Raw genomic sequence first — 12601 nt, 5'->3', positions numbered from 1 at the left:
CTCCAGTATATCCAGAATTCAGCAGCCAGGGCTCTTACTTTCACCAAGTGTAGAGCTCATGTGACTCTCGTACTTCATCAATTGCATTTGCTTCCTGTAAAGTCTAGGATGAAATATAAAATCCTTCTTTTAACATTTAAGGCTTTCTACTCTGGGTGGTAGGTCTTTCAGTGTCGCTGCCCCAAGCTCTGGAACTCTTTTCTTCCTGACCTTCGTAATTGTTCAACCCTGTCTCACTTCAAATCTCTGCTCAAAACATTTCTCTTCTCCGTCGTTACATTTTTTCCCCATCCCAGGTTATGACTGTAAAGCGTCCTTGGGTTTAAATTGAACTAGATATTATTATTATTAGTAGTAGTAGTAGTAGTATTAATAAACATTGCACCATCTACACCAGAGTTTAAAAAAAATCAGCAGTTGAATATTAGATGAATATTGATAGCAATAGTTTGGTGTGGAATGGGCCAAGGCTACCCCAACCCACTTAGAATTTAAAGTATGTCAAGAGCAGAAGATTTTCCTTTAAGGAGGAAAATTAACATAATTATCCACATATTTATTTTAGTCAATATACAAAGCAAATGTTGACTTTAAATGCTCTCGTTTTGTAGCATTGTGTGATTAGGAGGAGACGGCTAAAGGGTAAAATTGGCAAAAACCAAGTTGAAGAGTAAAAAAAATGGTGGTGGTGGTGGTGGGATCAATGAAGAATCATATGGGTACATACGACAATAGAACACATTTATCTTTCTATGTTTAAGGAAGAATGTTCTGTTCTAACTAATTATCCATGCCGTATCCTTCCAAAACTAAGGCACAGCAGTAACACATTCCACACCTACACCTGGAGGAAGAGGAGCATGTTACACATTATTAAAACACAGATTGAAACACAACAATGGAAGATAAATGTTGCAAAACAAGATGAGACATAAGGGTGATGTTAAGATCCTCCTGATAAAAGTTGATTAACAATACTTAAGCTGAGCTGTACCTTAGCTAAGCACTGTGAACTATGAAACACGTTCATGGCAGAAGTGCTAGTCCTGGCTTGCTTTGGCTTATTCAGTTTCTCTCAGCCAGCTCCATTTATTCCTCTCTAAGAGAAGAAGAAAAAAGAAAAAAAAACAAAAAACAAAAAGGGAAAATGGAAAAATGGTTTTGACTCAGTATCAAGATAGGCATAGTTTATTTAGATAGCAAAAATAAAAAGTCTTTAATAATTCCCTTCAAGAAGGCCGATACAAATATTAATAAATAGGCCTACATATAACTTTCGAGCTCACTGACAAAGAGTACATTTGACAGTTTGTCATATTCTAATTTCCCATTCATTAAAAACAAGTAAATTCTGAGCGCATGTATAGGAAAAATACAAACATTTAAAGGTGCAGTTAGGACAGATGAGAGCAGAAATATACATGCACACATGATTTAATTTTTTAACATTAAAGGTCCTTCCACAGGCAAAGTCTTTTTTTTGTCGGAGCTGTTTTAACACGATGCAGTACCGTTTTTGGGTTTCTTACCATTTACGTTTAAGTCGTATTATACACATGCATACACTCAACACCCACAGACCCATAGCTTACAATTTCACATAACCATGTGATAATGTCAAAATATAAATATGTGTTTTTACAGATGTGGACGTTTGTTTATATGGGTTTATATTGGCGTATATTTCAGGGCACACCATGTACAAAGAAAGCACAAGACCAAAAACCTAATGGGAGAACTTGGGTCTTCATATGTGGCATTAAACTTGGCATCAACATTCTCAAGTAAATCTGTAACAATCATGTGCCCTGCTTAAAACAGACATGGCATTTCGATTTTTCAATTTCAATATAACTGTAAAGGATAATCAGCCCTGAGAAATTCAAGAAATACTTTAATGTCCACATATATAATGTATGCTACAAACTACAAAGCATCATAAGGCACTCTGTTTTTCTGTGTCACCTACTAGGATTTTACTAATAATGTCACATTACATCACAGTGAGACACATCTTAACGATTAAAAAAACCCATAAGATATGCATAGATAAAAAACTGGGAATCTTGTGGAAAACCACCGTGGACAGAACACAACACTAAGTAATGTGTGGCTATGAGTGTAGTGCAATAAGCTTCTCTACTGTTCTACTGTACTATTCTCTATCTGCTACTGAATAGCAGTAATTAGCTTGACCCCAAACATGGCTTCCCATTGGGTTTTGACCCAGTCAACTAATCCCTGTGTTTCCTGTCCAGCCTCTGTCCTCAATGGCCATGTCTTCTCCTCTTTAGCCATCTGTAAAACACATACAGAAAAAAAAAACACATGAGTCGTTTGTTTCCTGTAGTTTGAGTTTTCTATCATTTATAGTATCTTATGGAAGCCTCTGAACTTGTCTAAATAAGCTTAACCTCTGTGGTCTAAATGACGTCATACACACCTCGTCATATAGTTTTATATCCACCAAGCATGGGTTAGATGAGTACAGACGGATGGAACTGACACAGCTGATTGGTTGAGTTTCATGAATTGTGACTCTCACACTGCTGGTTTGTCTCTCCTCAGCGGTGGTCAGCTCTGATTGGCTCTTGCTCCACTGGTGGTCTTCGTCTAGGAGGCACAGCGTATCTCGAGTAGCTAATACAGTCACAGACTTCCAGCAATCATCTGAGGAAACCGCACACAGAAGCATATCTTATATTTGCCCATATGGTCAAACTATTTTTGAAATCTAACTTTAGAACCCATATTAAATCCATAGGCTAACGTGGATGGGCAGTCTGAAACCGAGTTGTTTCCAAACCTCTAAACCCTTTCCCCATACAGATAATTAGTTTAAATATTGAGCCAGAAATGGAAAGAATCTTAATGGATGGAAGAGTGGGAGAAATAAGCAGAAATCCAGAAATAAGCAAGAGCAAAACAGCCAAACTGGGATATAGTAAAGTAGTGACAGAAAAAACTGGGGAAAACTGAAGGCTCAGGATCTGGAGCCTGAGGTCTGCTCCCAGGCTTATCTGGTGAGCGGTTGGTGGGGGGTTAGGATAGGTGTCAGTGGGGTGTAGGGGATACTGAAAGATGAGCCACACGCTCACAGTGAGAGCACTCTCTCAGGAAGAGTCAGATAGAGCTGTTTGTTTAAAATGAGCCTCTTCCTCCATTCTGAGTGTACTATTGCAAAGAAATCAACTGGACTTCACAAACAAAACCTATGCTCTTTAGTACACTGATCCTGTCAAACTAGAGGAGAATTCCCACAGTGGTTGGGTACTAGAACAGGTAGTCAGTCCCAGGATGTGATTTTGTTTTCCCCAGAAATATATCCAGTCCTATTGCTGAACCTTCCACTAAAAGTCTGCAACTTGCTCAGCTACAGGCTTCCAGAGACGAGTCACTGCATGCTGCCATTACCATAGGCTACATTCTTCAATCCTGCCTCCCCCATTTATCAGTGAGCTCATTTTTGCTCCAGATGCTGGAAAAAACAACAAAAAAAAAAAACATGTTATCCTCACACTGGAGTCATGAATACACACCTTGCTGAAGGAACGCAAGTAGGTAAAAGAATGGAGGATGACTGTCTTCTTCAGAGATTGGCTTGCTGTCATCACAAACCAGGGGCCTGTCAGAACCCAAAAAACACATTACAAAACCAGTAACAAAAACACTTGGGACATCTTTTGGCCACTACGAACACACACATTTCAGTCACTTGGGTGTGGGGAGTGACATAGTGAATCATAATTATGCTTTACTCTTTCATTAATAGTAAATAGACTTCCACACATTCTGAAACTCATTCCTGTAACACATTGCGAAATAAGTTTTCAGGGGCAAGGTCAGTCAGGGAATGTTGTGAAATGCACCAGACATCAGACTGTTCAGTTCAATTTCTTATTATCACTCAAAGATAAAGTCACCAAAAAAAACATTGTCATCTGCCATCGTAACTCAACAGATGACACAAGCAATTTAGCAAATAAGGGACTACAGCACTGAAACAAATGGGGCAGATTTTTTATTGCCACTCATGTAAAACGTTTCATCTGGGATTCCAGATGTGTGTAATTAAGAGGCCGAAGGTGATGAGAAAGAGAGAAAGAAAGAAGGAAAGAAAGAAAGAGAGAAAGAGAAAAAGAGAGAGAAAGAAAGAGAGAAAAAGAAAGAGAAAGAGAGAAAGAAAATATTTCTTTACGTACCAAAGATGGTGCTTGGGATTCAGCCGTGTGGTTGAAATGCCCTTAAGCTTGCTGTCAGATTTTGGGGCCAGTTCTCTTGCTATTCCTTTAAGGACAGAAAGGGTATTATTGATGAACACAAATTACATCCCTCCTTAGTGGGCCCTCTATTACCCAAACATACATGATTCATTGCTATGGCTCTGTTACAAAACCCCTGCCTTACATTTCATCTTGGTTTCTCTAAGTAATTATATTACTTTGAAGCATACGTCTTGAATGGATTTCAGAAATACAATATATGGCCATCAGTTTGAACTTTGTCACGCTGTTTACAGGATATTTTTGGTTGGTGGACTATTCTCAGTCGAGCAGTGACACTGTGCAGCAACAGGTCAGCTACTGTCCCTGACTTCACATCTACAAGGTGGACCAATGAGGTAGATGTGTCTGAGTGGATGGTGAGTGGAGACGGTGTTTAAAAACTCGAACAGCCCTGCTGTGGCTGATCCACTCGTATTAGTGCAACACACATAACACAACACCACCACATCAGTATCACTGCAGGCCTGAGAATGATCCACCACCCAAATCATACCTGCTCTCAGGTGGTCCTGACCATTGAAGAACAGGATGTTAGGAGGCTAACCATTAATGCAGAGCAATTGTAGAACTACAAAGTGCTTCTGTGGACAGTGGAGCCGAGAGAGTGGACAGTGAGTGAAGAAACAAGGAAGCGTTCATAATTTCATGGTTGATCGTGAATGATGTACATGTAAGAAAGCATATTTTTAATACCTTTATGTTATTTAAATCCACTTTGTTTACAAGTTTCCTGGTGAAACAGTAATCTAATCCTTGTGAAATAATACCTGCTAGCTTGATTGTCTTACAACAGACCTGTGTGATCCTGTTCTGCACTCAGATCTGTGACACAGATTCCAGGTAATTTAACAGAGACGCACTGTTCAAGCCTCTCTTGCATTATCTGTTAAATTATTATTGTGTGACATGCTCAGCAGATAGTAAATCTCTAAACAAAACTGTATGGAAAACAGCAGACATTGTGATACGTCATATCATTGTGGGGGGAGAAAAAGAAAGACAGGTAATCGATCTGTGAGCACAGAATCTCAACAATGGACAAGCAGAACAATTATAGTCTGGGTCACACTCTCCATTACACTACAGTGTTTTTTTTTCTATGTGAATGTTCATGCTGACAAGCAGGTAGTGGAGGATAACTGCATAAGCACTGTTGGTACTGCAAATTAATGGTTATTCAACCATTAAAATACAGCAGGTTCCACAAACACTATAAAACATTGTATATTTGAGATCATTACATGGGGATCAAAAGGACTGTGTTCCTTCTTTGACCTTTAAGACTAACACTATTTTTGTTTTAATCATGGTATTTGATGGAATATGACCAGCACTTCAGGGAAAGGTTATGTAGTGCCACAAGCTCAGACCAGCCTCATCCAGTGCTCACAAGTTAAGACTAGGGCTGAAAAGTGTCAGCCCGTTAAACAGCAGCAGCACCGCTAAAAGCTCTGAGGTTCTGCAAGGCTCCCTGCTGGGTCCTGTTTATTTTCACAAGGCATACTTGGATCCTGGTGAAATTTGGTGAAGGTTACTTTCCAAGTCTCTGTTAGGGTGTCTGGAGATTTGAAGATGTAAACGAGACGAACGAGCCAACTAAGATTTCCAGAGATTAAGGGTCCATCAACGCTTACGAAGTGTAAATCAAGCGTTTATAATATTTGGATATTCTTCTACATTAAGGTTCACTTTTAAAGGACTATGCCATTGAAACAAAGCTCAGACTATACAGTTAATCTACCTACAGGATAAAACCTGAATGAAGGGTAAAAAGCACTCACACATGGCCAAGAGCCTGGTAGCAACTAGTTCATTTACTGAAGCATCATCAAAACATTAGAGCCACCATCTCCTTGAGGGTAGGGAATGTGTATCTGTCCAAACATGGCAACAGGGTAACATTTGCCACTCACTTCAGGAATACTTTTCTTCTACTGACATGCCTTTTTGGGTACGGAAGAAATCACATCTATTTTTGTGCATTGTCACTGATGGAATAAAATTTGTTCTCAGAAATAATTTTAAACAAACAAAAAAAATTAATTAATTCAGAGTAATTTTGGATTGTTTCCATTGGTCCATTTGCATTAAATGGATGACAAAAGCTAACAATAAACACATAAATTACCTTCTGGCTAAGCTTCTTAATACAACTAGCAATTCCACCTTAAATGGTGTAGCTGTTACATTTTGGCATCTAGATTCTTACCTGAATAATCTATTACTCATTTACATTTACAGTGGAATGGAAAGTTAAATGGAAACGTGGTGAATATAAAGCCTAATTTCTCAGCATTATGAGTCATAAACATGATTTGAAACATAAATCCTGAGTCAACATTCAGCTTGGTATAAACTTGACCTTAAATGACTTACACAGAGGAAAGAAAGAATTCACCACTTGGAGCTCTCCCTTTTTCACAGCACTAGGTCATTTTACAGTGCTGTGAAACCACAGCTGACTGTGAACATTGCCAACTGGCTCCACAGCCATTTCCCATTTGGTGGAAAACCACATCCTATGAGCCTTTCAGCGGCCTCTTTGCTCTGGACGGCTCCAGTTAGTAAAGCAGTGCATCGCTGGCCTTCCATCTGCTCAACAGCCTTTGCTCAGTACAGCCTGAGAAATGTGCTTTGTTATGTTAAAGGTATCCTTCAGTTCTTCACTGAGACAAATATTTTCACAGCTGTCCGGCGGAACTAAATAAACACTTTTTTTCCCCCCACTCATTTACTATTGATAAGCAGCTTTGAGACATTGCAAACTGTGCCAGATTTTGCATACCAAGAAAGAGCTGATTGTTTCTGGCTTTCTTGCTCAACACCTGGACAATGGCAATGCCAGTTTACAACAAACAATCCACAGATGTGTCATGTAATCCTGCAGCTTTCGTAACTCTCCTTCCCTCAGGGAACCAGGATATTGTAAGACAATTTTAACACCCCCAATTGGCAAAAGAGAAAATATAAATATGTAAGGGCTGGGCAATTAATTGAAATTGACATTCAGAACTTCTAATCAACATAATCTTCTATATTTATTATGTATATTTTAACTGTTTTTTAATTCATTCCGTTATGTCCCCAGTGTGCGTTCATGTACTGTCCCTTAAAACCATGCTACCAAGCTGTAATCACCTGATTCTGCCCCTATCTGCCACATGGAAGCAACCTAAACACTGAGGCCGACCGAGCGACTCTTGCAGTTCGTACCAGAGAGAAACACCTCATCTGTGGTTTGGACGTGCTGAGTTGACTGTAAGTAAGACGACACTGAACAAAAAGTCAAATGTAAACGCAAGAAAACGCGCTGGTTTCAGGGACCAAAGCACAATCACACACCAAATATAAACTGTGCTTAAAAGGGTAACAAGCTCCCAGCTACATTAGAAAAAATATTATTTTAACACATTTAATACTGGAGCATATTTACACTACAATCACTGAACTATGAGGGTCATAAATACAAAACTAAAATAATGGTTAATTAATCGTAATCGTGGTAAAATGTACAATTAATTGTGATATTAATTTGTGCTAATATCGCCCAGCACTAGTAAGGATGAAATAGTTCTGAAGCTTCTGTTCCAGTCAAATTGTTCAGAGGCTTGAAAGACCAGTTCTGAACATGCCCATACTTTCTAATCTGAACCACAGTGACAGTTATATTTTAATCTGAAACAAGGATGAATTAATAGAAAACCCCATAAAACAACACATTCAATCAAACTCTCAGGAAAGTTCTACACTGAATTTTAGCTTAAATTCCTCATGGCTGTGTTGTTATTTTCTTTTTGAAAGCTGTACCCTACTCTCTTTGGATATATATGTTATAAAATCCATTTATACAGTCCTATGTATACATCTGTGAGTGCAAACTTAAATTACATGTTAATTTCAAGGAGTAAACACACTATAGAGACACAATGTAGACGTGTGTGTGGACAACTGCTCACTCAACTTGCAACAAAACAAGCGTATACAGCCCTTGCTGTAGTAGCAGCTTCATCTCTGCAGAGATCACTTTTTGTCAATATATAATCATCAATTACAGTTTGTTTAATACATTTAAAATCCTAGAAAAAATAATAAAATTCAGCCTGTGTTTTATTTAATGTTTTTCCCCAAAAAGCTACACTCAGCTTAGTTTTAAAAGCATTTGTTGTTTTGAAATCATGATGCACGTGACAGAGTCTAATATCCTGCACAATAAAGAACACCCTGATTAAGAGAGCTGGTTTTTCAGATATGTGTAGCTGTCACTAGAAGTACAATCTGATCAGTAAAGTTCAGGAGAATTTTAAAGGGCAATCCTCCGATGCCATGGTTAGTGTAATCTTTCCCCGTTGAACAGTTGCTTATCACACTGGGAATTCTGTTTTGACAATATGTGATATGGCAACACACCTGCAACATTGTGGATATAGATACATGAGCAAACATTATCATGAGATCTATTTTAACCAATGACTTCATAGTAATTCTTAGAATTACTGGTTAGAATAACTATTCTGATGTGTATGTGAATGAATGTCTGTATGTATGTGAATGAATGTGTATGTGCCCAGATATGGATTGGAGTTCTATCCTGGGTGAAACCCTAGTGACCGGTGCAGTCCTCCAGACAGATCGTTCCTGGTCGAGAGTATGCTGTGCGCATTTGGCTGCCGCTTCTCACAGGTGTGTGTGTGTGTGTGGATTGAATGTTGAGTGATGATTGTAAAGCCTCCTTGGGTTTTTTTGAAAGGCGCTATATAAGTGTAATGCTAAAAATTAACCTGTTCTATAAAGACTTTAAATACCACTAATGTAATGTATTAATGTACACTCTCTGAAAAACTGTGGTGGTATCCTCAAGGGTCCATATTCAGTACTTTTCACTACTCTTTAGATAGGGAACAGAAGAGTACCATATATATATATATATATATATATAAAAAAAAAAACCTGGACTTTAAAACCACTCTTTGTACCTTTAATGACAATAATGTACCTGCACTGTACCTTTTTTCTGAGAGTGTAAGGAGGACCATCTTGGAAGCAGATCAGCAGGTGCCCCTCTTAGTTGGATCTCTTCCTGAGATCAGAGGACACAAGCTGCAAGCTAACCGGACTGTTGAAACTTATCGCTTCTACCCTGTGGGGTGCTGTATTTTTTTTTCCTCTCCTCACAGATTACCCACAACACATTTTTCATTTTGAGGCTTGTGTTTATGTTACCCTAACGCGAGTTCTGCATGTGCAAGAACGTATAATTGTGTGTGTCTACTTCGCATGTGGGTGCAGGAGCTCTTGCCTGTTAGTTGGCTGAAAAAGCGCTTGCAACGAGTGCCATCCCGAACCAACAATGTATACGCAGCACACGCCTCATCAAACTCCATGTGGATAGTCTGAGACCCAAGGCCCACTTCCAGGTAGCTCAGCTCACACAACTGATAGCTATCTCGCTTCTGCAGCCAATCTGAAGGCTGTCCTCTGGAGCAAAACATGGAGGAGGTAAAGAGAGAGACAGAGAGATAGGAATGAATGCACAGTATTTTTTAATATAAAATATTCATATGCCCAGATATCAGGCAGTAGAGTTCAGAATGCTTTATAGGAGAAGTTTGATTATAAAATTATATAATATTATGAATGCAGCGCACAATTGACAAAGCTGTAATTTCAAAACAAACTTTTCCTGAAACTCACCTCAATACCTTAATGACAGCACAGCTATATTCCCAACCATTTTAAGCCTTAATTAGAGCATATCATAAACCAAGGTAATCCTGAGGCCTGCCCTATCTGTGCAAATCAATTGTTGTTCAAGTGATGAGCCCAAGACCAGAACAATGAACCGAAAATTTAAGCTAAATGAAGAACTTAAATAAATTTCTTGTTTTAAAAATAAATAAATAAATAAATTCTGTAAAGAAAAAAAAGCTCTGATTCAGATCAGCATTTACTACTGCTTAAATAAGATGCAGCAGGCATTGCAATCCCCAAACAACACAGAAATAACACAACACCAAAACACTGACGCAAACATCTGTCTATCTTCTGGTAAAATCCAAGTGTTGATCCAAGTTGATAATGATAGGTAATGTTTGGGCAAATCCAGATGTGAAGGGGGGTGGGGGACTTCTCTCTGGCCTCCTGGCATCCCATGTACTTTTCAAACCTGCTTTTGTGAATTACATGCTCCAAAATTGAACATATGAACATGGTTGTTCATAGATTATTGCTATAAATGTATTTTGCTGACAACGAAAATAAAAATGGTTCAGTGAGTTTGGAAAAATCTACGGGGGCTTTCACACAACTCACCAAGAGAATTACTGTGGTGGCCTATAGACACTATTTCACAATTCTGCAGCCAAACTCTTAAATTCTTAAATTGTTTTTTTTTAAGATACGTGGCACACAATAGAAGCTTACTCTGACTGAGAGGTCACTTCTAAGATGTAGATGTGCTGGTCTGTTACAACAATAAGCGATGGGAACTCCACTGGATCTCCAAACTTCACTGCAGACATCTGGAAGCAAGCAAAGCCTGAAATTAACATGCATGTAATTGCTTCTTGTTGCTGGAAGAGACGAAACATAAAATCTGGCATGTGTATAAGTCTGGGCACGCTTTTAGACCATAAATATTAAGACCCCTTGTGGTTGAAATGTTTTGACCAAATATAAATATTTTTAATCTTGATATAGATTTATCTCTAAAAACATTCATTCAGAGACCTTACAAAAAAATAGGGCTGACATGTTTTAAGTCTTCTAAATTAACGGGATGTTTGTGTGTGTGTGGGGAAGGCGTGATTTATTCTTTGGATAAAGCTAGTTGGTAATGGAGAAAATCAATACACCTCGCCCAGCAGTGAGCAGCCAGGAGGGGGCTATGTAGATAAGACTGGTTCTTCTCAAAAGGTGGACTCCCAGCAGGACACAAAGGTGGGGTCAACATTCAGCTACAAAAGGGTTCTAAACACATTCACACCCTCTTTCATGCAGTACTTATTAACACTGGTATTAGGCATTAGGAGAATAAAACAATATTATATAACACAATATTTACTGTCAGTGTATACGTCACTGTCCTAGCACTTCTATTATGTGAAGACACTTAACAGATACAAAATAAAGGATAAAAAAAACAACATATCACATCAATAACGTTTTTCACCAGCTTCATATAAAGTCATTCATTCGTTATCCAGTTTAGGGTCGCGGTGGATCCGGAGCCTACACGGAATCATTGGGCACAAGGCAGGAACACACCCTATTGGGGGCGCTAGTCCTTCACAGGGCGACACATATACACACACACACATCCACTCACATGGACACTTTTGAGTCACCAATCCACCTACTAATGTGTGTTTTTGGAGGAAACCCACGTGGACACAGGGAGAACACACCAAACTCCTCACCGACAGTCACCTGGAACGGGACTTGAACCCACATCCTCCAGGTCTCTGGAGCTGTGACTGCGCCACCGTGCCACCACTTAGTGGTGATATTGATTAGAACATTAAATAAATTAATTTGGGTTTCTTACTTCTTTACAGTATTTTATATGTTAATGGAAAATATCAGAAAATTATTTGTTATTTTGATATACATTTAATTCATGTTACTCTCCCTTGTTGAATATGTAAAACTGGTTTACAGACCTTCAGGTAGCAGTGAATCTCCTCTTCTCCATCAAACACTTCTACATCCAGGAAAAGTTTCAGCCGGTGGTCAACAGCCTCAAAATCTTCTGACAGGAGGTCAAAAGGAGCTGAAACACACACACAGATTGTGGTAGATGGAATTGCAAAAATTGGCTCAAATAAAATGGACCAAAAAAAAATCAGTCATAAAAATAAACACCACTGTAGGAGCACCCTGCAGTTCTACTATTCCAGACTGTAATACTGCTGTTGCTCTGCATACTTTCTTAGCCCACTTTCACCTTTCTGGTTGACTGGGAGATGTTCGCAGAGAAGGACCTACATGTTGCTGAATAAGGTTCTGATAAACATTAGTTTTTACCTTGATACATCCCACAAACCATAAGGCCTCCTCCTCCAAACTTGCCTTCTACACACGTTGGGTTCAGTCTTTCCCCATTCTGATGCCGGATGGTTCCCACCTGACACAGCTAATTCAAACTTGTTTTCATAACTAAAGTGAATTTAACGAACCGTATGCGGATACAGAATCTTGCCCATTCAGTACTGATCTGGTGTGCAATTCCAGCTGAAGCATTGAACGGATTCTCGATTGAGAGTCTACATATTGCCATAAGTTTCTCATACATTAGTCTCACAAGGATTATCAGAATT

The 12601-nt window shown here is 38.9% G+C and overlaps 1 protein-coding gene across 2 annotated transcripts in view; it reads right to left on the bottom strand.

Annotated features, from left to right (window-relative positions):
- Positions 1-1178: 1178 nt before the first annotated feature.
- Positions 1179-12601, bottom strand: part of stk11ip (serine/threonine kinase 11 interacting protein) — a 29982-nt gene continuing 18559 nt past the window's right edge. For both annotated transcript variants that reach the window (XM_066666083.1, XM_066666084.1), the window contains 7 exons: positions 11945-12054; positions 10707-10804; positions 9583-9761; positions 4203-4287; positions 3540-3625; positions 2444-2670; positions 1179-2298 (listed from right to left, as the gene is read on the bottom strand). In XM_066666083.1, coding sequence (XP_066522180.1) covers positions 2170-2298; positions 2444-2670; positions 3540-3625; positions 4203-4287; positions 9583-9761; positions 10707-10804; positions 11945-12054 — 914 coding nt within the window. In that variant the 3' untranslated portion in view covers positions 1179-2169. The remainder of the gene's footprint in view (positions 2299-2443; positions 2671-3539; positions 3626-4202; positions 4288-9582; positions 9762-10706; positions 10805-11944; positions 12055-12601) is intronic.

The sequence above is a fragment of the Hoplias malabaricus genome, chromosome 3 (genome assembly GCF_029633855.1).
Source record: "Hoplias malabaricus isolate fHopMal1 chromosome 3, fHopMal1.hap1, whole genome shotgun sequence".
NCBI classification, from domain to species: domain Eukaryota; kingdom Metazoa; phylum Chordata; class Actinopteri; order Characiformes; family Erythrinidae; genus Hoplias; species Hoplias malabaricus.
Note: the sequence above shows the minus strand (reverse complement) of the source record. Positions and strands in the feature narration are given on the sequence as shown.